This window comes from Carassius auratus, chromosome 1 (assembly GCF_003368295.1).
Source record: "Carassius auratus strain Wakin chromosome 1, ASM336829v1, whole genome shotgun sequence".
NCBI lineage: Eukaryota > Metazoa > Chordata > Actinopteri > Cypriniformes > Cyprinidae > Carassius > Carassius auratus.
In genome coordinates this window covers 31,675,346-31,702,498 of record NC_039243.1, presented here as the reverse complement: position 1 = coordinate 31,702,498, position 27,153 = coordinate 31,675,346, and the positions used below count along the sequence as shown (strand labels likewise).

At 38.3% G+C, this 27,153-nt stretch overlaps 2 protein-coding genes across 3 annotated transcripts in view; one reads left to right on the top strand and one right to left on the bottom strand.

Moving 5' to 3' along the window:
• Positions 1-626: 626 nt before the first annotated feature.
• On the top strand, positions 627-12,037 carry LOC113107638 (replication factor C subunit 1-like). Of its 2 annotated transcripts, none has more exons than XM_026270289.1 (24): positions 627-750; positions 1,257-1,364; positions 1,520-1,586; positions 1,898-1,954; positions 2,049-2,350; positions 2,431-2,505; positions 2,990-3,067; positions 3,323-3,634; positions 3,961-4,068; positions 4,159-4,338; positions 4,439-4,543; positions 5,040-5,427; positions 6,363-6,472; positions 6,635-6,749; positions 6,834-6,922; positions 7,466-7,603; positions 7,935-8,030; positions 8,106-8,204; positions 8,306-8,460; positions 9,223-9,340; positions 9,857-10,002; positions 10,095-10,308; positions 10,461-10,643; positions 11,835-12,037. In XM_026270289.1, exons 1-24 carry the CDS (start codon positions 745-747, stop codon positions 11,934-11,936), a joined length of 3,351 nt encoding a protein of 1,116 aa, XP_026126074.1. In that variant the 5' UTR covers positions 627-744; the 3' UTR covers positions 11,937-12,037. The 2 variants fall into 2 exon arrangements, with proteins under 2 accessions (XP_026126074.1, XP_026126082.1); XM_026270297.1 differs by lacking the exon at positions 627-750 and adding an exon at positions 859-1,067.
• Positions 12,038-12,801: 764 nt separating this feature from the next.
• LOC113107631 (multiple PDZ domain protein-like) overlaps positions 12,802-27,153 on the bottom strand; it is a 40,028-nt gene continuing 25,676 nt past the window's right edge. Inside the window, exons 28-43 of the mRNA XM_026270277.1 lie at positions 26,340-26,548; positions 26,072-26,163; positions 22,037-22,082; positions 21,746-21,811; positions 21,386-21,667; positions 20,541-20,624; positions 20,086-20,309; positions 19,851-19,998; positions 19,667-19,738; positions 18,684-18,732; positions 18,557-18,600; positions 18,373-18,471; positions 17,193-17,297; positions 17,018-17,112; positions 13,538-13,661; positions 12,802-13,412 (exon numbers count right to left, since the gene is read on the bottom strand). Coding sequence (XP_026126062.1) covers positions 13,248-13,412; positions 13,538-13,661; positions 17,018-17,112; positions 17,193-17,297; positions 18,373-18,471; positions 18,557-18,600; positions 18,684-18,732; positions 19,667-19,738; positions 19,851-19,998; positions 20,086-20,309; positions 20,541-20,624; positions 21,386-21,667; positions 21,746-21,811; positions 22,037-22,082; positions 26,072-26,163; positions 26,340-26,548 — 1,904 coding nt within the window. The 3' untranslated portion in view covers positions 12,802-13,247. The remainder of the gene's footprint in view (positions 13,413-13,537; positions 13,662-17,017; positions 17,113-17,192; positions 17,298-18,372; positions 18,472-18,556; positions 18,601-18,683; positions 18,733-19,666; positions 19,739-19,850; positions 19,999-20,085; positions 20,310-20,540; positions 20,625-21,385; positions 21,668-21,745; positions 21,812-22,036; positions 22,083-26,071; positions 26,164-26,339; positions 26,549-27,153) is intronic.

The following is a 27,153-nucleotide window of genomic DNA, read 5'->3' as shown; positions in this document are numbered from 1 at the left end:
TAGAATTGAAATGGAATTATTTGGATTGTTAGATACAGAGATTTAGCTCTTTTATGGTTGGTAACTGTAATATTATTACTTAAATTTTAATAGTAATTAGTCACTGCAAAATTAATATTATTACTGTAACTAGTTACTGCCCAACACTGGTTGAGAATCATCTTTGTACAAAGTCTGGTTAAAAATAATCTGATAATAATAATAATAATAATAATTGTTTTCGCCTTTACGTGCCTTTTCATGTCTTTTTGTAAAATAACTTAGTATATATATATATATATATATATATATATATATATATAACTTGGCCTTGACATACGACTCCTCTACGTAGGTCATAGAATAAGATATGAATAAAAATAAAATACTAATCTGATTAACTCTTTATTTGTTTCTTATGCTCCAACCAATGTAATTATATATATATATATATATATATATATATATATATATATATATATATATATATATATATATATATATATATATATATATATTTTTTTTTATTATTATTATTATTATTTATTTTTTATTATTATTATTTTTTGGTTCTCAAAAGGATATAATTTTACGTCGTAAAGATATTATGAAACGTCTCGGCGTCTCAATCGGAATCCGCTCCGCGCGTCATCACTCTGCGCCTGAGTTTAGCATCATTGGCGCCAAAGAGCATCAGAGAAGCGCTGCTGTCGCGCAATTTCGCCCAAAAAAAAATAATAAAGAAACGCTTTTGACACATGCTTAATGATGGTGAGTCGCCTTACTAATGCACCGTGTGTATAAACAACGACACAATCAGTGCAATACCTCGGTCTGTTTGGCTAAAGAAAGAGCAGTTAGCTCCAACTTGCAGCCTTCACGTGTTTGTTAACAGACTAACATTAGAGCTACAAATACAATCAAACATACAAAATACTATATATGAACTCAACAGTCCATGCTCATGTCACAGGTGCATGTGTTTACATCCTGTTCCTGTAAGCTTTTAAATTAGCCATAACTTAACAAATCAAATCGATTTGATTGGTTGCCAATACCGTCCTTTATGATACTCGATAACAACACAGGTTAGTTGTTTATGTTTTGGCATTGATAATTGTAATAATCAATTTTGAAATGTAAACATGGAACAAACTCATCCTGTGGTTACTATGGTACCAGCTCTGCATTGCATGTTTACTAGCATGTGTCATTATAAAATAATAATAAAACTACATTTGATGTTATTAGTAAACATTGTTTTGTGTGTATTTCAGGACATCCGGAGGTTTTTTGCGTCTAGCAAACCTGCGGCACCCAAACCTTCAAATGAAAGCACCAACACTGATGAAGAGCAGAAGAAGAAGCAGAAGTCAAAAACTAAGGTAAAACACCAGTTCTTTGATTTGACAGTGATTTGTACAGAATTTATAAATATGAGATGGCATCTACAGTGTGATTTCATTCTTGTTTTCTCTTTATTTGAAAGAGTTTGCATGCTGATATATTTTATGTTATCTCTTTCTCTCTCTCTCCTTAGGTCAAAAGTCTCACATCTGATGAAAAACCTTCTGGAAAGCGAAAGAAAAGAGTCATAATTGATTCAGGTTCCTAAAGAGCATTTATCAAATATTAGGAAAACAATTATAGTAAACTTTTGATATCTTACTAAATAAAAATTCCGTATTGTGTATGTTTTAGACATTTATAATACTAACTTTTCATATATTTGTGGGTTTGTGGGATCTGAAAGGTTGACACACACACACACACACAAACTCTGTCTCTCGCTCTCTCTCTCACACACACACTCACTCACACAGGGTCCCAGACACAAACGTGTTTGTGGGATCCGAAAGGTTGAACACCCCTGATATACCACTATATATAGATGTTCTCGTCTCTCGTCTTATCTTAGACTCTGAAGAAGAGAAAGAGAAAGAAAAGGAGACCAAAAAGAGTGCTAAAGATTCTGGTGAGGGAGTCATCCGATGCTTTTTCCTCATTTATAATATAATGTTATGAATCCATTAATCTGTACTCCTCTTTTGTCCTCTTTATATTTCCAGATTCGGACGACACATTAATGACTCTAAAAACGTCCAAACCTAAAGAAAATGGAGCCGCTAAGGGCAAGAAAGAATCAGATTCGGGAAAAGCAAAACAAGCGCAAGTTTCTTCCAGGAAATCCCCAACCAAATCCCCAAACGCGGTCTCAAAGGGAGCGGCGAAGAGCTCTCAGCCCACCGTCTCCCCAAGGGTGGAACCACCAAAACACACGCCCACCTCAGTAATGGCCTTCTTTGGGAGCTCAAGTGTTCAGAGGTCAGAGAAGAAGATGGTGGCCAGTAGCAGCACTAAGAGGAAGGCAGTGAGTAGAGAGAGTGTGAGTGTGTGAACACGCTTAAAGTGTAGAAAAACTCACACTCATGGCTGTTCGGTGTTGTCCAGCCCACACAGGACACTGAAGAGCCACTCAGTGATGAAGCCATTGCTAAACAACTTCAGATGGACGAAGACATGGAGGTTTGTCCAGGACACATGTTTATAAGCTCAATAAAGCTTCTATATCAATCTGAATTTGGTCATATAAAAAATGCATTGTATTATATATTATTAAGTGAGCAAGGAGTTGAATTATGATTCAGAATTGCTAAAAATGAACGAGATTTCCAGAAGAGCATGCATAATTTATTTTTTATTATTTAATAAAGGCTAATCCAGAATACACCTTTAAGGGATAGTTCAGTCATGAATGATAAATGTCGTCATTTACTGACCCTCATGTTGTTCCCTCAAACCTGAATCGTTTAAAAATATTGGTATCCAGACAGTAGCCATTGACTTCCATTGTATATTTCCTCCATACTGTAGTGTTTGGGTGAACGGTGTCTTTAAATGGGAAAATTATGCATGTCAATTTTGCACTTTGTTTATATGTAATTCATTATCATGCAGAAATTGTCCGTTTTCTGTATGTGTGTGTGTGTGTGTGTTTTTTGTGTGTTAGTTGGAAAAGAAGATCCATGATGATGAGGAATTTGCGAGAACATTAGCCATGCTGGATGATGCTCCCTTACCGAAAAAGGTCTTTAGTTTGTCTCAACACTACATCATCTTCTGATTTAAACATGCATATTGAGCATCTTGTCATATCTACTAATTTATTCAAAATACATAAAAAATGGAACTTAAATTTGTATGTCTGGTATCAAAATAATGAAAAATCAATATTTACTCATTTTTTCTTAAGAAAAAACTGTTTATGAATACTGGAAAAACATCTACACAGTCAAGTGTGGAGTGTTTTAAATGTAGTAGTATTTTTTATTTTTTAACTTAGGCTCGAGGGGACTCCCCAACAAAGAGCAGCACAAGTACCTCAGACACCAAACCCAAAATAGACCCGTCCCCTAAACAAAGTCCCGTGAAGACCAGCTCCAAACTGTATAGGATGAAAAGGCAAGAGGAAGAGCAAAGGAAGAAAGACAGGGGTGAAAAACAAATGAAGATTTCTCCTAAGAAAGAGCCCATGTCTCCAACTAGCTCAGAGCGAGCAGCTACGCCCAAATCCGCAGCAAGCGTTTCCACAGGAGCCACAAAATCACCTAAAAGTGTAGGAGCACCCTTGAAAACCTCACCAGCAAAACCAGAGGTATATCCTACACATATGTTATAACTTCATTTAGGATTTTATTTTTTTTATGTTAGAAGACGTTAATATGTCAGACCCTTAAACAACACAATTACAAATATTATGGTTACAAGTTAAAAGAGGGCACACAATATTTGGATATATTTGTAATTTGTGTTGTTTATATAATGCTTTTCACAATGCACTTGAATGCATGCACTGTAAGTCTCTTCAGATAAAAGCGTCTGCTAAATGCATGCATGTTAATGTAATGCATGTTGTTTAATGGGGCATTGCACAATTGTGCTCAGCTAATGAGCAAACCAAAAGCATCTCTGTCATTTCAGAATAAAAGTCCAGAGGACTTAGAGAAAAAACGGGCAAATTCATCAGCCTACCGTAACTTTTTGAACAGAGAAGGACCACGAGCACTAGGGTCTAAAGAGATCCCGCAGGTAAAAACATCTCTGCCTATCGTTTCATTGCTGTTTAAGGAATCCACTCTTCCTCTAAACTGCTTTGACGATGTTCTGTGATTGTTTTAGGGAGCAGAGAACTGCCTGGAGGGGTGTGTGTTTGTGTTGACCGGTGTGTTAGAGTCTCTGGAGAGGGATGATGCCAAGTCACTAATAGAGCGATATGGCGGGAAAGTCACAGGAAACGTCAGCCGAAAAACCACTTACCTTGTTCTGGGACGAGACAGCGGGGCATCAAAGTCTGAGAAGGTCTTACTTTGCATGATTTTTCTCAGCATATACCAGCTTAACCATATTTATATTTAATTTAACCTTTTAATTAATTGAATGTGTTGTGTTTATTCTTTAGGCGGAGAGTTTTGGGACTAAGATCATAAATGAAGATGAGCTGTTGGAGCTCATAAGAACCAAACCAGGCAAGAAGTCTAAATACGAGATTGCAGCAGAAGCAGAGGTGAATAAAGCAGCTCGCATCAACTTTCCTGCTTTTTAGTTTTTTTCCAAATTAATTGTTCAGCCCTGTTTTAATGTTGCATTAAGTTGAGTTAATTATTATCTTTTCATCTTTAAAAACCCAAGTTTGGGAAACCCCAGTTTAATTTTTACATTTTGAATTCGGAATTTTACAGAGTACTTTAAAATAAAATTATTTGATTAAATTCTTAATTTATTATTTTATTGAAGAAGTACTGTATTATGTTTAATATTTCTTATTTAATAATAGTAACAGTAATAAAAAAATCATATTTTATAGTTTTATTGTAAAGTTAAAAAACAATGGGAATTTTTTACCCAGTGGTTCGTACACAACAAAAAGTCTTCACTGTATAACCATTCTGCATCTTTTCAACATATATTGCATAAAAAAACTATTGTGCATATAAAATGTCAATTATTATTTTTTTGAATTTGGTTCAATTTACAAACTCTCTCTATTGCACTTATTACAGAATAAATCCTTTAAAGCAAGGACTCCAGACTCTAGACACAAACACTCTTCTCCATCCAAGAAGGCCACTCCAGAAGAGCCCAGCCCCAAAAAGAGCAGCCCTTCAAAGGGGAAGTCTAAGCCTGGCTCTGCTTCTAAATCTGGAACACTAGGCGTCTCTCATTCAGAGGTCAAAAAGAGTTTGAGCTTCGATCAAACCACGAGCGCATCCCCTGTATCCCACTCCACCCCTGAGAACGATGGGAGGAGCCTGTTGTGGGTGGATAAGTACCGCCCTCGTAGTCTGAAGAACCTGATTGGCCAGCAGGGGGATCAGAGCTGTGCCAACAAGCTTCTGCGCTGGTTACAGAACTGGCATAAACATCACAGCGGCATTACAAAAGCACCATGTCAGTATTTAAAGTTGGCTTCTACTGTTTGTTGGCAGGCAGTTGATATTTGGGTACCTTCATTAGTTAAATTAAATATGACCGGTGCTTTTTTAAAAGTACTATTTATGGATTTAGTCTCTCAGTCAATATGACTTAATAACAATGCTATAAGATAAGATTTAGAAATGTTGTTTGTGATGGGTTTTATCTCATGCTGCGAAATCTGTTCAGTTTACCTGTGTTTCTAATAGCAAACTACCAGTATGCATCAATGCCTGCTACATTTTCAAAGCATATTTGTGACCCTGGAGCACAAAACCAGATTTAAGTCTCTGGGGTATATTTGTAGCAATAGCCAAAAATTACACTGCATGGGTCAAAATTATTGCATTTTCTTTTATGCCAAAAATCATTAGAATATTAAGTAAATATCATGTTCCATGAATATATTTGGTTAATTTCCTGCTGTAAATATATCAAAACTTAATTTTTGAGTAGTAATATGCATTGCTAAGAATTCATTTGAACAACTTTAAAGATGATTTTCTCAATATTTAGATTTTTTGTCACCCTCAGATTCCAGATTTTCAAATAGTGTGTATCAGACAAATATTGTTCTATAATAACAAACCATACATCTATTTAAAGCTTATTTAAAAAAAAAAAGACCCATATGACTGGTTTTGTGGTCCAGGGTCACATGCTATATATAACCAGAGTACGTTTCCCATAATGCTGTGTGCTAGACTTGACCATAAGCATATGCACCAGATTTTTCTCTTTTTTTTAATGGTGCATACTGTTTCACCTACTATACTTACTAGCATCTGATTTAGTAGTATATACTGAGCAGTATGCATACTAGTATGCCGTTTCTGAATAAATGTGTTTTTTCTAATGCACCCTGGAGACAAAGTTCAGTTTAACTATTTTCCATTGTTTTTGGGATGCAGCCAAATTGGGTAAGTTTGGGAGTAAAGATGACGGTTCTGGATTTAAGGCTGCGTTGTTGTCCGGGCCTCCTGGCGTTGGGAAGACCACTACTGCTGCCCTCGTCTGTGAGGTCAGTTCAGTCCCGCTCATATTTAAATAGAAGCAAATAGTAATCAATTTGAAGTGTTTAACAGGATTAAATCATCAGTGAATGATTGTAAACACGGCATGCATGTTTTTACAGTTTCACGGCATGGTTTATGCATTATTAGCGTTCCATATGTTCTCGTAGGAGTTGGGTTTCAGCTACGTGGAGATGAACGCGAGCTGCACACGCAGTAAGAACAGCTTAAAGGAAGTGATCGCAGAGTCACTCAACAACACCAGCATTAAGAACTTCTATACCGGTAATTAGCTTAATTAATCAGGTAATGAGAGTTACACTGCGCTGATTATAATGTAAACACTGTTTCTGTGTTTAATGGCATCAGGTGCATCTCAGACGGTGAGCAGTAAACATGTCCTCATAATGGACGAGGTGGACGGCATGGCAGGAAATGAAGACAGAGGAGGAATACAGGTACGACATACAATATTATTCTTGCACTTTACCAGAGATGGTGTGTGTGTGTGTGCAATGGAGCATTCGCTTAATGATTACTGAATACCCCACAGTTAATGTATTTATTGTATAGCTTTTTTAAATATAGTGTGTAACAGCTGCCATTGTTTCAAACAGTATTATGCTACATTTGTCACATGATCACATTGTCTACTTCAAGCTTCATTTTTGAGTGCGTTCAATCAATCAATCAATCAAAAAAAAAAACGGATGGATCGTACTTTATTTTATTTATTGAGAATCCATTGCACTCAAATTCAGAGAGTGCATTCATGGTTATTTTGGATTATAGAAGGTCAAGTCATTGTAAGGGGGACGTGCAATACACCCTGCTGTTTATTCTGAGCACATGTAGGTATTCTGTGCATACAGTACATGTAGATACTTTGTGCAATATGTAGACTGCAAGCCATTAAATGCGTGCCATTAAACTTGTACATGTGCACAGCAGTGTTTCCACTGTCACTGTGATTCTTGACTCTTGCCCTTTGACCCACACAGGAGATGATTGGTCTGATAAAACAGTCAAAGATTCCCATCATATGCATGTGCAATGACCGCAATCATCAGAAGATCCGCTCGCTGGCCAACTACTGCTACGACCTGAGGTTTCAGAGACCCCGCGTCGAGCAGATCAAGGTGGAACCAGTGTCCCATTAAATCAGCGTTTTATATAAAGACATCATTTTAATATTTTTAGCAGCAATGTGTGTTCACATGATCAGTGTCAGTCTGGATAGTGATCTAGAAATGAAGGAGAACCTTGTGGAGGTTTAAACATCCTAGGTTTTATTTTGTAATAAGAACTGTAAATGATGCACAATAGCGTAGAACTAAGCCTAAATCTGACCCCAAGCGTATATGAAGTATACATTGTTGTTAGTTATTAATAGTTAATACTACTTTTGTGTTTAATGACATTGTGACAAAGACACCTAACCATAAAAAAAATAAAATAATGTATTTTCAGGGGGCTATGATGTCTATAGCTTTCAAAGAGGGTCTGAAAATCCCACCCCCGGCACTTAATGAAGTCATCCTGGCGTCCAATCAGGATATTCGACAGGTATGCGGTTAACAAACTAATCTGTGTCCAAAACGGTCTTTATCAGTTTGGTGCTTATTATATTTCTGCTCCTAGGTGCTGCATAATCTAAGCATGTGGTCAGCTACAGACAAGGTCATGACCTATGACCAGGCCAAAGCTGATGCTAACAATGCTAGGAAGGACATGAAGCTGGTATATGTGCACACTGTTAAATACATGATGGGGTACACTCTGTAGAAGCATTGGTGCATTGATGAGATGACAAGATCTGTGTGTTTTCCTCATGTATGCAGGGTCCGTTTGACGTGTGTCGGAAAGTGTTTGCTTCAGGAGAGGAAACCGCCCACATGACTTTGATTGACAAATCAGACCTTTTCTTCCATGATTACTCTTTAGCACCACTATTTGTTCAGGAAAACTTCTTGCATGTCCGACCAGCCTCTGCACGGTGAGTTTTAGACGTGCACGCAAGGGCAAATGTATTATATTTGAGTATTTTCCCACTTTTTTACAATATTCAATGTAAATCTTATTTTTTGCATTTGCTCTTTTAATAATTTAAAAGTGGTGATTGTTGCTTGTTCCCCTTAAAAAAGACATGATCTACTTAGAACAGCTGTTGTCACAAAATACCAAAAATTAGACATAGTGATCACTTACTGCTTTTTATAGCATTAACACAATTGAAAATCATGTTTAGGTATCAATATAAAAATATGATCTTCGCCAACACTGTTTAACAGTTCACATCATACATGTTCATACTATAGTAATAACAAGATATTGTGCATAATTACATGCAACTAACCCTAAACCAAACCCTAATTCTAAACATATTACTCATTACCTAACAGTATAATTACACTGTAACAAGAGCACCTTAAAATAAAGTGTAGCCCAATCAAAGAACAAATAAACTAATAATTGCACAGTTGCATAAAAAAACAAAATTGGCAGGTCTGTTGGTTTGCATAATGTACAGATGTATTTTGACACACAAACTGACTTCTGACAGATAAAAATGACATGACAATTTTCCCTGATTTTGTCGTCACCTACATTATTGCAGTGATATCTTTAATATTCAATGCATTGACCAGACTTACAGAATTGCATCTTGTAACTTGTGCACTATGTATTTATTTAATAAGACCGTTCTAACTGCGGATGGAAGCATGATGGTATAATTGCGACATTGGATGTTTTTCAGGGGAAATCTGAAGAATCATTTGGTGTTGTTGAGTAAAACAGCAGACAGTATTTGCGATGGAGATTTAGTGGACAAACAGATCCGCTCCAGACAGGCATGGTCTCTGCTTCCCACACAGGTGACACGCTTTCCTGCCAATATCTTCTCATCAGTGTTGAGCACCAAACCACAAGTCAACAGTAGGGATGCACAATTGATCGTATTTCGGATTGTGATTACAAAGCTGAAATTACTACCAAAAATAAAATTTGCAAAAGTTTTTTTTTCTCTCTAAAGATTTATCTTTAGGGATTTTTTCCATTGCTTTAATTATAGCATACAATACCATGCATATTTTAACCTTTTTTTTTTATGTAGAGATGAAACCAAACCAATGTACAGTTGACATTTGAGGCTTAACGCCATAGAAAAGCAATGCAAGTTTTTCACTTGGAGTTAGTTTTCATATAAAAATATGGCATGCATTTGCTTCAAAACAATACTGTAAATTGATAATAATAATTGCAATTAGAATTTCAAGGGAATAATCGACAATTATTGCTGTAGATAATCAGGCCCTGAAGTGACCATTTACAAAAACTGCTTTGCATCAAAGTATTTTGCATAGATCAGTGAAAGCATGTTTTCCCCACAGGCGATTTATGCGAGTGTTTTGCCGGGGGAACTGATGCGGGGTTATATGAGCCAGTTTCCAACCTTTCCCAGCTGGTTGGGCAAGTTCTCATCCGCTGGCAAACACAGCCGCATCATACAGGAGCTCGCTTCACACATGAGCCTAAAGTGAGAAAACGCTCTTAAACACTTCCCTTCCTCCGTGTCTGATGTATGAAGTCTTTTAACCACATATATGCTTCCCTAAAATCTCCCTGCAGGACGTTAAGCAGTAAGGAAGCAATAAATCTGGATTACCTGCCGTATTTGCGCTCGGCAGTATTAGAGCCTCTTCAGTCGCGGGGCTCGGAGGGAGCCAATCAGAGCGTGCAGATCATAGATGATTATGACCTCATCAAAGAGGACGTTGATAACATGATGGAGATCAGCACTTGGGGCGGACAGCCGGATCCTTACTCTAAACTGGACTCCAAGGTGTGTGTGTGTGTGTGTGTGTAGAAACCGGTGGTCCAGTTGTGACAGTTCATTGCTTTGACAGATGCGATGTGTTTAACTGTTAAACATCTGGAGCTGCTGTAAGCCACACTTTATCCCCATCAGCTCTGGGTTTTTTTTCCTTTCTGCAGGTGAAAGCTGCGTTTACAAGAGCCTACAATAAGGAATCCCATCTCACGCCGTACTCTTTACAAGTGGTTAAGAAAAGCCGTAAAGGTGCCGTTGACCCTGAGCTTATAGGAGAGCTTGACGGTGAATCTCAGATCCAGGAAGAGGAAGACGACGATGGCGTTACCGCAGATGCAATGATAAAGGTAGATATCAAAATCTCTTATTTCGACTGGCCGTGTTTTACAATCATGTTTACATCTCATTTGCAAGGGCAAGTTACTCAAAATTTTTAATTCTGTCGTTAGTTACTTAATTACATGTTGTTCCAAACACAATACTTTTTTCGTCGAAACTTTGGTGTTTTAGTAACTGAGTAACTTTTTTTTTTTTTTTATGATTTGAAAAAGTTAACCAGTCCTGAAAAATGTTGACACCGTTGTATTGTTCGAAAAGAATAGGAAACAAGTTTCATCTAGTGGAGATATTTGGTACTGCACCCAAATTTGGAAAACTTTAGATTTATGGCTTTTTTTTTCTTGCAGTTTTAGAGTAAAGATGTTTTGGAAAATATAGATTTCATATAAAAAATAAAAGTATTTTTATGCATTTTTTTCATAATAATAAACTTCTATATCTTTTCACTTTTTATTTTTTAACTTCTGTAATATGTAAAGTAAAGTTTCTTCCTTAAAAAGAGGCCAAAAGTAAAAAAAAAAGTAGTATTTAAAAGTAGATTTATGACAGTTTAAGTTGGAAATCTTCAGGTCTATGCTTAAAAAATGGTTAACAGATTATAAATGGATCATGACTATATCATAAATATAATTTAATACCATAAAAACTTTGAAAAATACAAATTAAGAAAAAATGAAATTTAGTGTTATTTTATTTTTTTTTTAATAAAAAAGGTCTTTTTTTTTACCACCATGCAAACACCTGAGAAAATAGATTTCTGTCCCTCCAACAAAAATAAATAAAACCAGAACTTTAATGCTTCAAATTGTTAATGAAATAGTTCTTCACCTAAACCTGTGGTTTAAAGAATTATTACTTTTTCCTAGATTACAAATCTCCTGAAACCACTCTGATAGGTTCATAATGGCTGCTTTTATAATTTAGCATTATTTTTGAAAGCTTGAAATTTAAACACTTTTTGTTGCATGCAGTTAAATTTATGTTCGAATCTAAACCCGCTGAATACATACGGCCATCATTTTAAATCTACATATTATTTGTGACATGCACGCCTGTTTATTACATATTTTTATGCTGTTGCATGTATAGTTTCATTTCTGCAGAATTCCACATTTTGCATTTAGGCAAAAAAATATAATTCACAATGCTACACCATTATTCACCTGATTTCTGTTTTTTTTTTTTTTTAATTCTCACAGCAGAAAAAAGCCAAACCAGCAAAAGACACAAAGCAAGAGAAACCAGGGGCTTCTGGGATGGGGAAAGGCAGGGGTAAAGGAAAGGGAAAAGCAGTGAACTGAGATAAACACAGAAGGGAACGAGACCTTGTTTATCTCTCTCTGTTTTCACAAAGATGTGAGCGGCTGAATGCCATCTGCTCTATAAACAGATCTTTTCTGTCTGTGAGTCATACTTGTGCACTTCCTGAAAGCCATCCCTCACTGCAGGAACCACACATTTACACACAAGTTATTATATAGTTCACAGTTCATCAAGTGGATCAGACTTGACACATGCATCAGACTGTTAACACATGCTGTTAAAGCTATATTCATCTCCGAGGTAAACCGAATTAAGTGCACTTAATGTCACTGTACTTGTGACTAACTGCATGAGCTTTTTAATATATTTGCTTCAGTTGTTCACAGTTAAACACATGCACGTCCCCTGCTGCTGAACACATGGATGATAACTGTACAGGCTGCATGTCAGCTAGAGACCTCACGTGATGTAAATATATGCCATATCAGCTTTTTGCTTTGTTATTTTGAATACTTCCAGATATATATATATATATATATATAAAAACAATCCCTTTCATAGTGCTTTCTACTTTTGGATACAGAGTGATCGTGTCTGATATTTGCATGAAGATTATTGTGTAAATGACTAAATGTGTGCTGCTTGACAATTAAAACAAGAATTATGTCATAGAGATGCATTGTGTTTGCTGTATATATTGATTATGCAGATTAGACGTATTGAATGGAATGGAAAAAACGGCTTGATTATGCTGTAATTGCAACTTTTTTTCTATTAAAATTAGAGTTTTTTTCACGTCATTTGTAGTCTTAACATGAAGACTTTAACAGATAGTTATTTAATGCATTAATTTATTTTGTATACAGGTACATTTACAGTAGAAAAAGATAGATCTATGAGCAGATGACGTCATTCTAATAGACACAACATATACAGACCATTTCTAATTACTCAGAAAATATTCCTATATATTATTCTTGCTTTTTGCATGATTTATGACATAACATAAATGTGTAACTGAACCACACTTACACATAATTATGCTTAATTTGAGCTCTCAGTAGTAGCTAATATATATAAATATTTATTGCAGGGAAAATAAGGAAAGTGTTTTCAGGTTAAATGCATTAATATTAATAATGATCATTTTAATAACTTCTGTCCGTTTGGTTGAGAACCACTGGTTTAGCACTAGTCTCTATTGGCATCTCCCACTTTTACACATTTCTTTCACTTATTCAGTTTTGGGAGTTTTTTTTGATAATTCCTGCTTGTAGATCTTCGTCTGTGTCTGATGATCTGCTTCTTGAGGGCTACGCAATCCTCTGGACAGGACGGACGGTGAAATTTCAGCATGTTGGTAGTGTTTTTGAGAGTACTTGTAGAGTAACCGTCCCGCTGGTTTGTCTAAGGAGCTCGACGGCTTCTGAATGAGTGACACCCTCCAGACTCTTTCCATTTACTTTCAGCAGCTGATCACCGCGACGCAGACGCCTGTCCTCCACCGCGGCTCCCTGTGGAAACACACACAAACCGTGATGATTTCTTACATGCTACGACTCATGCAAACTGAACGTGTGTTTGTTTTGATCTCTGCACTCAACTCTCAGTTTTTAGCTTCGGTGTCTTTCTTGTGTACCTTGGGAAATATGTTCTTGACGTAGATTGGCAAGTCACCATGAGAACTGCCAAATCCTCCCACAATACTGAAGCCAAGTCCAGCAGCGCCGCGCTCAAGAGTGATCGTCTGGAGCTGGGGAGAACTTAAACACACGCAAAAGACACATGGAATTTAACCCCTTTTTTCCCTCTAGAGACACCCTTTATTGGCAAACAGGGCAACAATTAATCTCATAATACAGTTAGAATAATGACAAACAAGCATAGCACTAACATTAAACCGGGAGTCTGAATGTCTGTGTGGCCTGGAGGGGAAGTCCTTTATCAGAGCTCCACAAATATCCACAAGCAGACGTTTATGTAAATATGTGCAATTTTAATACATTTCATGGAGTTATTAAATGCAGTGTTGTATAGAAGATTGAAAAAAAAAGGTAATTATTATTATTTCATTTTCACATTTGCAAGTTTTCGGAATTCTTACTTTTTTACAGAATTTATAAAGTAAGAACTGTGTGATATAAAGTTGCAATTGTGTGTTATATAGTCAAACTCAGTTCTGACTTTATATCTTTTGCGAGTTGTAACTGAGATATAAACTTGTAAAATAGTATTCTTTAGAATTGGACTTTATAACTCACAATTGTGAGTTTGGCAACACTTTAGAATAGGAAACACGTTTAATATTAACAGTTTTCCCTCAATAAACGGCTAATTAGCTGCTTATTAGTAAGTTGTTATGGTCAAGCAGAATATGTGATTAATAAGTACTAATAAACAGCCAATATGTTGATAATAGGCACGCTAATAAACAACTAGTTAATAGTGAGAATTGGATCTTAAAATAAAGTGTTACAACAAAAAGTCAGAATTGTGAATTGTTTATATGACGCAATTTGGACTTTGGACACTTTCTTTTATTTAAAAAAATATATATTCAGTGGTGGAAACATGGTGCTCCATAGTGTTGGGATGAAACCAGTTATAAATCTTAAATGAAAGCATAAATCAGGACCTGTATTTTCTCCCGAGCTTCATTCATTTTATTCCATCCATCCATCATCTTCCGCTTATCCGGGGCCGGGTCGCGGGGGCAACAGTCTAAGCAGAGACGCCCAGACTTCCCTCTCCCTAGCCACTTCCTCCAGCTCTTCCGGGGGGACCCGAGGCGTTTCCCAGGCCAGCCGGGAGACATAGTCCCTCCAGCGTGTCCTAGGTCTTCCCCGGGGCCTCCTCCCGGTGAGACATGCCTGGAACACCTCCCTGGGAAGGCGTCCAGGAGGCATCCGAAATAGATGCCCGAGCCACCTCAGCTGGCTCCTCTCGATGTGGAGGAGCAACGGCTCTACTCTGAGCTCCTCCCGAGTGACCGAGCTTCTCACCCTATCTCTAAGGGAGCGCCCAGCCACCCGACGGAGAAAGCTCATTTCGGCCGCCTGTATCCGGGATCTTGTCCTTTCGGTCATGACCCACAGCTCATGACCATAGGTGAGAGTAGGAACGTAGATTGACCGGTAAATCGAGAGCTTTGCCTTACAGCTCAGCTCCTTCTTCACCACGACAGACCGGTACAGTGACCGCATTACTGCAGAAGCTGCACCGATCCGTCTGTCAATCTCACGTTCCATCCTTCCCTCACTCGTGAACAAGACTCCAAGATACCTGAACTCCTCCACTTGAGGCAGGAACTCTCCACCAACCTGAAGTGGGCAATCCACCCTTTTCCGACTGAGAACCATGGCCTCGGACTTGGAGGTGCTGATTCTCATCCCAGCCGATTCACACTCGGCTGCAAACCGTCCCAATGCACACTGAAGGTCCTGGTCTGAGGATGCCAACACGACAACATCATCCGCAAAAAGCAGCGACGAAATCGTATGGTCCCCAAACCGGACACTCTCCGGCCCTTGGCTGCGCCTAGAAATTCTGTCCATAAAAATTATGAACAGAACCGGTGACAAAGGGCAGCCCTGCCGGAGTCCAACATGCACCGGGAACAGGTCTGACTTACTGCCGGCAATGCGAACCAAGCTCTTGCTCCGGTCGTACAGGGACCGAACAGCCCTAAGTAGGGAGCCGCCGACCCCATACTCCCGGAGCACCCTCCACAGGATGTCGCGAGGAACACGGTCGAATGCCTTCTCCAAGTCCACAAAACACATGTGGACTGGTTGGGCAAACTCCCATGAACCCTCCAGCACCCTGGAAAGGGTATAGAGCTGGTCCAGTGTTCCACGACCGGGACGAAAACCACACTGTTCCTCCTGGATCCGAGGTTCCACTATCGGCCGAATTCTCCTCTCCAGTACCCTGGCATAGACTTTTCCAGGGAGGCTGAGAAGTGTGATCCCCCTATAGTTGGAACACACTCTCCGGTCCCCCTTCTTGAAAAGAGGGACCACCACCCCGGTCTGCCAGTCCAGAGGTACTGTCCCCAACCGCCATGCGATGTTGCAGAGGCGTGCCAGCCAAGACAGCCCCACAACATCCAGAGACTTGAGGTACTCGGGGCGGATCTCGTCCACCCCCGGTGCCTTGCCACCGAGGAGCTTTTTAACTACCTCGATGACTTCAGCCCGGGTGATGGACGAGTGCCCCCCCGAGTCCCCAGCCACTGCTTCCTCAACGGAACACAAGTCGGTGGGATTGAGAAGATCCTCGAAGTATTCCTTCCACCGCCCGACGATATCCCCAGTTGAGGTCAACAGGTGCCCATCTCTACTGTAAACAGTGTTGGTAGGGCACTGCTTCCCCCTCCTGAGGCGTCGAACAGTTTGCCAGAATCTCTTCGAGGCCAACCGATAGTCCTTCTCCATGGCCTCACCGAACTCCTCCCAGGCCCGAGTTTTTGCCTCCACGACTACCCGGGCTGCAGTCCGCTTGGCCTGCCGGTACCTGTCAGCTGCCTCCGGAGTCCCACAAGCCATCCAGGCCCGATAGGACTCCTTCTTCAGCTTGACAGCATCCCTTACTTCCGGTGTCCACCACCGGGTTCGGGGATTGCCGCCTCGACAGGCACCGGAGACCTTACGGCCACAGCTCCGAGCAGCCGCAGCGACAATGGAGGTGGAGAACATGGTCCACTCGGACTCAATATCTCCAGACTCCCTCGGGATCCGGTCGAAGCTCTGCCGGAGGTGGGAGTTGAAGATCTCATTCATTCATTTTAGTGCATTTAATAGATTTGTTAAATGAAAATGAATGCAAGTAAAATTGGAGTTCTATACACATAATCATTGGTGAATAAAGGTCATTTGGGATTTTGCTTGCACTTCTAACTTTTATTCCAGTGATGCATTGCACAGCTGTATTTTCAGCATCATTCCTCCAATCTTCAGTGTCACATGATCTTGATTCGCTGCTCAAGAAATATTTCTGATGTTGAAAATCATAATACAAAATAATATTACCTTTTTTTTTTACATAAGAATCTACTTCGGCACAGTTTGACCATTTTTATGCATTATATAATGAGATGATAAATATTCATTTTGAGTACCTGTGGTGGTTGTGTGTAGTGTTGACTCCAGGTGAGGAGTGAATTACAGATGCTTGATCTTTACTAGCTCCATCTGCGCAGCCACTCGGCATCACCTTTAATCAAACACACCGAGTGTGACATTCATGGAAAGAGTGTGTGCAATGAGTGAACACTTGATGATGAAGACACACACCTGCAGTGTGACGGCTCCGCTGCTGTTTCTCAGGAGAACACTAGCCTCAGTATCAGAGAGACGTTCTGTCGATGTCCCGTTAATGCTGATGACCCTGGCACCCAGCTGAAAATTCAGTTCAGAGGTGATTATCTTTGAGGGAAGCGGTTCTCATGAATGTTGTGTTTGGTGTCCTGTGACGTTTGCTTTTTTGCAGCACTATTACATATGTTAGATAAACTAGTATCTAAAATGAATCTGGAATGACAGGGTTTAAACACATTAAATCACTGTATCCATTCATGAAAATTGTTATTTTGGCCTCTCACATTTTGTTCAAATACAAAATGTAAAATCATTCAATAAAAATTTTTCTTTCTAAATTTAACACAAATGTTCATAAGTGTTCATAGAATTCATCAACCTCAAGCATTCAACTCTGTTACCCAAATCATTGTGCAAAAAATACATACATGCATTTTGGGGGAAAATTTGGATTTGAAAAAAAAAAAGATTTTTAAATTTTTACACAAATATCATAAATATTTTTGTAAAGAAATCATTATACAAAAAACCCAAATACACATATGTGTATTCATTTATTGGTAATATAGTTCTATAAATAACTAGTGTGTGGCCTTAATCTACTGTATTGCTTTTAAGGACTGATTTTTCCATCAAGGCTAAATAAATGGAAAATGTATGTATACACACACACACACACACATAAATACTACTGTTCAAAGTTTTGGCATCAATAAAAAGAATTTACAGCAAAAATAAAGTATAAAACGTAATATTGTGTCATTTTACAATTTAAAACAGTTGTCTTCTATTGTAATATATTTTAAAATGTAACCTTTTCAGGATTCTTTGACGCATAGGAAATTCTAAAAAACAACATTTATTTTAAAACAGATTACATATATATATATATTAGCATTATAAATTATTGTTACTTTTGTATCCATTTAGGTTAAAAGTATGCATTTCTTTAAAAAAAAAAAATCTTACTGATCACAACATTCTGAATGGTAGTGTACATATAGTTTTAAAGAGGCTTAAAATGATAATGTAGTTATTTATTAATTAAATGTTTTGCCTTTAATAGGACAGGCTCCAGCATCAACATTTTCCAAACACAATGAAAAGTGGAAAAGGCTTTCAGGACCTGTGTTATATCCTCATTCTCTGTCTGTACCTGCAGAAGTCCAGCGCGCGCTGCAGATGTGGTCGGGTCCAGGTTAGAGATATAAATTATTCCATCTCTCAATCTCAGCTCCACAGACTCACACTCACACTGGGACAGAATCACACCAAGCGTACGGTTACTACTGACTTACTGCAGAAACGTGCTTTGAGAGTGCATGCAAAACCAAACCCACCTTCTGAACGGTGACCGTTCTGATGTCCACGTTCTCATCCACAGCTGTGCAAAAAGATGAAAACATTGACTCACTGACGAATAGAACTGAATAATGAATAATTGTGTGATGTGACAGACACTCTTACAATCATATGTGCTGAACGAGGCGAGAAGAGGGACGTCCAGCTCGTCCACCTGCCACAACACAGACAGAACACTGTTAGATCTGAGACGGATCTTCAGAAATCATTCTAATATGATGATTTAGAAACTGCTCAAGAGACACTTCTGATTATTATCAGTGGTGAAAACAGTCGTGCTGCTTTTATTTCTGTGGAACTGTGATACATGTTTTCTATAAACAGAAAGTTCAAAAGAACAGCATTTATTTGAAAGAAATCTTATATAACATTATAAATGTCTTCACTGTCAATTTTGATCAATTTAATGCATACATAACAAATAATAACATTACGTTCCTTAAAAGAAAAATTCGTGCCCCATACATTTGAACAGTAGCGTGACTAATATACTGTATAAAATATAAAATATTTCTAGATGGAAATAGATTTAGTTAAACAAATTTGATTCACAATTATGTAACTTCCCATGTGTTATGCAATCTAACTTCATAAAGTTCTAACAATACAAATTGTCAATTTATTTTAATTGAAAGTTTTTCCGTTTTTTTTTTTTTTTTTTTTGAGAATGTTGTTTTAATTTCCAATCATTCTGTTTTCATTGGTTTATTTTTTCTTAATCCTCTTTATCTATCAAATTATCTTTCTGTTCTGATTTTTGTGTTAGTTAGTGTTAGTTGTTCTCATGACAAATAAGTCCACCTTTCCACAAAAATCTGATAATAATAATAATAATAATAAAGGTTAAATATATCAAAATGGTATTTAAGTCAACATCCTGGTCACTGAGCAACGGCTATTCTTTCGGGAATAATTCTGTTCATTTTCATACATAAATAATGGTCTGAGCGTAACCAGAGCATATTGTGAATCCTTTATAAAAAAATATATATATTTGTATTTTTATTGAATTATAACACATGCATATTTATTGTTTTGTATCACAACGTTTATAGGGTATTGCATAACAGGAATTATTCAGCATTTACCTGATCTCCATATGAGTAGTGTGATGAAGCTTTAAAACGAGCCACCTCCAACAGCACAGACCCACTGCAGCTCTACAACACACACACACACACACACGAGGTGAGGTGCACAATTAGCCCTATTATGACTATGAATGAAATGCATTAATCACTGTACTCCTGAGTGAAGTGTATTTTGGTGCACCTGCAGAAGTGCGCTTGCATAGTCCTGTGATGCAGCTCGCACGTCCTCTCCATTCACAGACAGAATCTGGTCACCTAGTAACAGTCTTCCATCCAAATCTGCAGCCCCTCCCCTTTTTATCTCAGACACAAAGATTCCAGTGTCATTTCTAAAAGACATGCAGATGAATTCAGATTAATCTATGCATTATCCATGCAGTTCTGTAATGTAATTATATTCCTTGAGAACAACCCACCTTTTACCCACAATGCAAAGCCCCAGTTCCTGTCCTGTTTTGAGGTTCAGTTCCACACCGAAGAGGTCCCACATGTCCCCGGGTGTGCGGTTCTGGAGGACGTGTGTGCAGTGGTTTTCTATCCCAAGGTCTCTGTAGATGCACAAGCGCACTCGCTGCGGACTCAAGCGCAGGACGCTCAAGGCCTCCTCATGAGTGGCCATTCTCAGATCAATGCCGTTCACCTGGAGCAGATAACAATAATCACATTAAGAGCTATTCAGTGAAAAAGTAGATTAAATATTTCCCAAGATGAGTTTAATCTGTGCATATGTGCACTGTACCCTGTTGATGTCAGTTTATTTCTCTGTGCATTTGATTGTGCATCTACCTTGGGTCAATGGAAGTTCTTAGCGAAGAGATCAATCAATAAACTAAACTATACAACTTCACTGGTGAATGCTACACTTCTGTACCTCTAGAATATGATCTCCAGAACACAGCCGGCCGTCTCTGTATGCCGCACCATCTTTATTCACTTCATGAATCACTATTACGCCCTGACAAAGAAAGAGGGAAAGAAATTATATTAGCAGCATTTAAGTGAAAAGTTGCAATAACTTAACTTTGAACTGTTTGAAAATCTAAAATTGTTTATTTCCTCAGAAAATCAAGAAAAATTCCCAAGGAAAAGAAAAAATATTATTTGAAGTCCCATTTTGATTTCTGGTGATTGCAACATGTTACTTCAAAATATATTTTTAATTTAAAGGAATATTTTATAAGCTTTATCAAGCGTGCTCTCTCTCTCTCTCTCTCTCTCTCTGGCCTTCTGTCAAATACCAGATGAAAAAGTCATTTAGACTCATCCCTCAGTTCAAAAAGAGGAAAAACAGGAGGCTTTAGACGACTTTACAGATCAAATAAAAAGCATTTCTGTAGTAAATAATTAAAAGTAAAAATAAATAAATAAATGCAATGCAAAAAGGTCACAGGTTCAATTCCCAGGCAATGCATGAATTGACAAAATGGATTTCTTGAATGCAATGTAAGTTGCTTTAGATAAAATATTCTACCAATGCATTCATTTATAAAATTTTACCACGATTCACCTGCATTTTGAAAGAAAGAACAGCGTGAACATTCTGCTAAACTTCTCCTTGTGTTCCATGCATGAAAGAAAATCTAGTTTGGAATGACATGAGGGTGAATGATGATTTTTGATAACACTGTTGTAGTATTTGACGTTCAGGTTTGTATTCAAGTTGCTCTCGCGACATCATTAAGTGTCATATACATGGTTTCCTTTACAATTTCTCACCAGCACTGTGTTGCAGCCTCCTACTATGCTGAGGCCGAGCCCCGCGGTGCCCTTGCAGATATCAATGATGTTCATACAGCCAGCTATGATTGGACTCGTTAGGGGGTCAGAGGTCACAGAACACTGAGCCAAGTAAGAAGAGCTCTGATTGGCTGTGGGATCAGCTGACGAAGGCGTACAGTGGCTGGGAGTCATGTGACTGGCAGGATGACAGGAGGGCTTGTGATTGGATGTGGCAGGAAGACCAATGTTGAGTTTATCCTCTCTGCTGATCCCTCCATCCTATCGACAAACGCAAACATGAGAACAAAGACACTGAAGCATGCAGATATTGTTTTGTCATGTTTTTGAGTGTTTTACCTGCAATAATACTGAATGTTGACCTTCTCTGAGCAAGACTGGAGATATAACAGGACAGTTGTGCATCTAAACAGATAAAAGTGTTATTAGATGACGCATGAGTCTGAAGATGTGGTAAATTAAGATAAATGCATATGCAAAATAATAATAAATAATAATAAAACAAGAACTTTAGAAACATGAGGCAAACTTAGTTTTTTTTGAAAATTATTTTAATTTGTTAACCAAGCATAGCTCTATATTTATTGTATTTTTTACTGTTTTATTTAAGTGTGTGTGTGTCTCCATTGCCTTATATGCTGGTCCTGTAGTCATCTGTTTCTGTGCAGCTTTATTCCTGATGAGAAAATTACATGTGTGCATCAAAATATGTGACACATCCACACTACACAAACTCTATATATAGATAAATAAAGACCTTGAGACTTTTAATGAAAATGCTTCTAGGTTGATTTCAAATTATTTGCAGTCTTTTCATTACAAATATTATATATCAGATTTATTTTTTACATTGAATTGATGTTCTTCAATGACACCGTGCATTCAAGCTGGCATAGTCCTAAAAGTAATGCTGAATTTCTTTCTTTGTTTTAAATATTTCAAAATCCAAAGTGTTTCTTTATTTCTGTTTGAAATAGGGCTGGGCGATATATCGATATAAAAAAATATATCGATATATTTTTAGACGCGATATGGAATTAGAGCATATCGCATATATCGATATAGTTCAAATTTGCGCTGCTCCCCGCGCCACCGCCCCTCCTCTTCGATGGGGGGAGGGGGGATGGGCAGGCACAGAGCCACTCTTCGACAAACATGGAGGAAGCAGGTACGTCTGCGGAGCGCGGGGAGGAATTGGTTAGTAAAAGAAAAAGCAGTGGCTCAGTAATTTGGAGATGGTTCGGATTTAAAGTATCAGATGAGCAACAACATCACGTTATTTGTAGGGAGTGCAATAAACAAGTTACAGCCAGGGGTGGAAGCACTACAAATCTTTTTCACCACCTAAAACAGTGGCACAAACTGCAGTACGAAGAGTCTTTGAAACTGCGCGCTGCAGAAGCCACAGCCGCAAGCCATCGACAACCCGAAAAAGCTCCAGCCCCAACACAAAGCTCACTGCAAACTTCATTTTCCCGCAACGTGCCTTATGAAAAGAAAAGTGTCAAGTGGTGTACTATAACTAAAGCGGTGTCCTATCACATTGCTAAAGATATGGTCCCCATTGCAACTGTGGAACAAGTCGGATTCCAAAACCTACTGAAAACTATGGACCCGAGATATGAGCTTCCCAGTCGCAACTACTTTGCACGAGAAGCACTGCCACAAATGTACACTGAACTCAGACAGCGCCTTGCTGACCAGCTCGCTAACGTGACCCATTTTGCGTTGACCAGCGATATGTGGTCGAGCAGGACGTGTGAGCCTTACATGAGCGTGACAGTTCACTTCATTCAAGACTGGGAGATGAAAACAGCGTGTCTGCAAACAAGTTATTTCCCCCAGGATCACACCGGTGAGCACATAGCTGAGGCCCTGCAGGACGCAATTGCAAGTTGGAAACTCCAAGAAAAGTATCTGGTTGCTATAACAACCGACAACGGGAGCAACATCGTCAAAGCGGTTGAGCTGAACGAGTGGATGAGGATGCAGTGCTTCGGTCACAGACTGCACTTGGCTATTGGTGAGTGCAGTGTTGTAAGGAGTATTCAGATATTTTACTTTAATCAAAAACATTAAAATGTTAGTTTTTTTCTCTGGATTGAAAATAGCAAACTGCAAAGTAACTAGAAACTAATGTTGACACATGACACATGGACACATGGAGTTTTTAGTGGAGTAGAAATATGAAGTAGCATTAAAAAATAGCATACATATTAAATACTAAGAACAACGACAAGAACGGAACACAAGTAAATGTACATACAGTATAGTCATCATTTATAAATTATACAAAAATAATAATACATTAAAATCACTTACATGATTAAAATTCAGAAAAAAAATATAATATTTGATATTTATGATTAGTACTGGTGTTGATTAAAAAAATAAACTATGAAAGAGAAAATGTATCCTTTATTTAGCCAGGAAAAAATCCCATATAATAATCTCTTCTTCCAGGGAGACCTGGTAAAAAAACGGCAGCACACATAGTTTCAGAAAAATAAATAATTTAAACACAAACAATCCAACAATAAAATAAATATTAATATAATATAATATTAATGTAGAATATTTCTAAAGCTTGATTTTGGATTAGTTGTATGAATGTGTTAAAGTGAACCCTGAGTCAAATTTCTTGCATAAGCACATTTGTTTAATAGTTTTTTATGATTCTGACAGGACATGGCATGAATGACAAGCGTGTCACCCGGGCCATTTCTTTGTGCAAAAGAATTGTAAGCAGTTTTTCGTACAGCTGGAAGAAAAGGAGACATCTTGCTGAAGTCCAGATTCAGCTGGGTCTGCCAAGTCACCAACTCATAACCGAGTCTGCCACACGCTGGGGATCCAGGCAGCAGATGATAGAGAGAGTCCTGGAGCAGGAAGGAGCACTGGCCAAAGTCCTGTCTAATGACAAAAACACCAGGCACCTTGTCCCTACCTGGCAGGACTTAGAGGTCCTAGAAGCAGTCCAAAAGGTCTTGAAACCTCTCCAGGACTTTACTGATGCTTTATCAGGTGAGGAGTACGTCACTCTATCATATGTGAAACCTGTGCTGCACCTTTTTAACGAAAGTCTCCTGGCATGTGAAGAGGGTGATAGCGAGCTTTGTAAATCGATCAAGACCAGCATTGTTGAGTACCTCAACAGCAAATATTCTGACCCAGCCACTGCTGACCTTTTGGAGATGGCTTCATTTGTGGATCCTCGGTTCAGGGCCACCTACATCCCAAGTGAAAAAGTGGAAGCATTGAAGCACAGAGCTGTCTTGGAGGTGGAGACGCTACTGGCTGATCAGAGCAGCTGTCAACCGCCTTGCCTATGTGTGCCCACTGTGCCTGAGCCTGCAGATGGAGAAGCAGCAGTAGCACCAAAAGCTAAAAGACTGGCAAGCTTCTTCAAGAAGCGCACAGCCACCACCACTGCACCAACCAAGAGGGGGGCTATTGAAAATGAACTGTCAAGTTACTTGCAGTCCGCAAGTGTGGAGAGTGACACTGATCCTCTCAAGTGGTGGAAGGATCATGAAGTTTTCTTTCCATCTCTGAGCCACCTGGCAAAAAAGTATCTCTTGGTACCAGCTACCAGTTCACCCTCCGAAAGGGTTTTCAGCTGTAGTGGCAATATCGTGACCTGCCACAGAGCATCTCTGAAGCCGGATGCTGTTGACAGGCTGGTGTTTCTCGCACAAAATCTTTAAACGAAGGAGGATACGCTTGTCTATCTTCTAATGTCTACCTCAAGACAGAATTACTGTTTATCAAAGTAAAAAAAGAGGGGGAAAATGTTTATTTAGTTGATAATCTGTTTCTTGTGGAACTGGTTGAGACTGTTCAGATAAGAAATTGAGTTAACAAAAAGGAAAAGGTAATCTCAAGCTGATGTTTTTTTTTTTTTTTTCTTAAACTGAGCACTTTATTTTGTTCTTTCTTTATATGTAAATGCTGCCCTTAAGTTACTAGGGTTTGTCATATTCTTTTGTAATATTCATTATTTGCATCTGTGGATTTGTTAGAAAGGAGAATAAAATCTGTTATTGGATTTTAATAAGCCATTAATAGTTGTAAAACTAAACATTTTTGATATTTGTACTTTTCTCATATAAATATATTTATTTCGGAAAAAGATTGGCCTATTTTATTTTAAAATGTTTTAAGATTTTTTTTTTTATTCAAATGTGCACCTTATGGAGCTTTGATTTCAAAAAAGGTACTCCTGTCCTATTGTTATACAGTATTTTGTTGTACAGTTTTTTTTACATTTTATTGTTATTTGAACAGCTGAGCATTTAATTATGAACCAGGTGAAGAACCCCGTTTACTATTTATTCATTTGATTTTGCAACTGTTCACTGAAATGGCCGGTTTCAATAAAACTACTTGTGACGTCATATTTGGCTTTGACTTTGACTGAACATTTGCTCTCACTTTGCGGAAAAAATATCGGGATATATATCGTATATCGATATTCAGTCTAAATATATCGGGATATGATTTTTTGTCCATATCGCCCAGCCCTAGTTTGAAATTAAAAACAAATATGCATTGCTATCTCAGATGTTTGCACTCCATAGTAATAAGCTATGTAAATAAAGAGCATATTAAAATGCACGTAGAAGACAAGTTGAATTAATCTACATTCATGTGCACATGTCTCACCTTGTGAGCAGAATCCTGACTTTAACTGGAGCATTGTTGATGATTGCTGTTGCATTCTGGTGACTGCGTCCATACAGCACTTGACCATTTATCTGCACAATGCACACATAAACACGCTGAAGAATAACCCTTGACCTTTGATAAGACTCATATTTCTCTGTGTTTTGCTCTTTTAGTTATGGAGGAGACTGAGGGCAATCGCAAAATCTACATACATCTACATATTTTTGACTGGCCAAATGAACTGGGTCCAGGCAGTCGTCCTCACCTCCAGTAGTTCATCTCCCACTCTGACCCGACCGTCTGCGGCCACAGCCCCGTCCGGTTTGATCTCTGACACGTACACACTCATCCGACCACGAGCTCCATCTCTGTTTCCCGACAAACACAATCCCAGTCCAGAGCCGTGAGAGCCACAGTCCAGATCAAACATGTGCAGCTCTCCAGGAAGACTGCCATACCTCTGCTGCATGCGGCCTGCTCACACACACACACACACACACACACACACATTTAAATATTTATTTAAGTCCACTTGAGATAAATGTGAACACACACATGCATGCACACACACACACACACACACGTGTTTTTGTGTAAAGTGTGTTCATCCCATAGGTGTAATGGTTTTCATAATGTAGAAACTGTATATTCTATGGTCCTTCACCAACCCTACACCTAACCCTAACCCTCACAGGAAACTTTGTGCATTTTTACTTTCTCAAAAAAACTCATTCTGTATGATTTATAAGCGTTTTGAAAAATAGCGCCACTGAGTGACGTCTGTACTTCCCGGTCAGAGAGCACCTGTCCATCAAAAGCTCACTATCCAATCAGAGTAGATCACTGTTAACCACGCCCCCACGAGAGGTTTGTATCAAAACACCAAACGGAAAACTGCGAAACGTAAGTGAAATCTGTGGCAGTGAATTTAGAATCCACGATTAGCGAAAATGAATCTTTTAAAAACATAAACAAACAATTAAGCATATTTGAAGAGCATGTTAAAGTTGTGTGACTGAGTTCATTTTTTTCATTTTCATAGTGTTTTTCTTCTTTTGTAATGGCATATTTTTGATCGT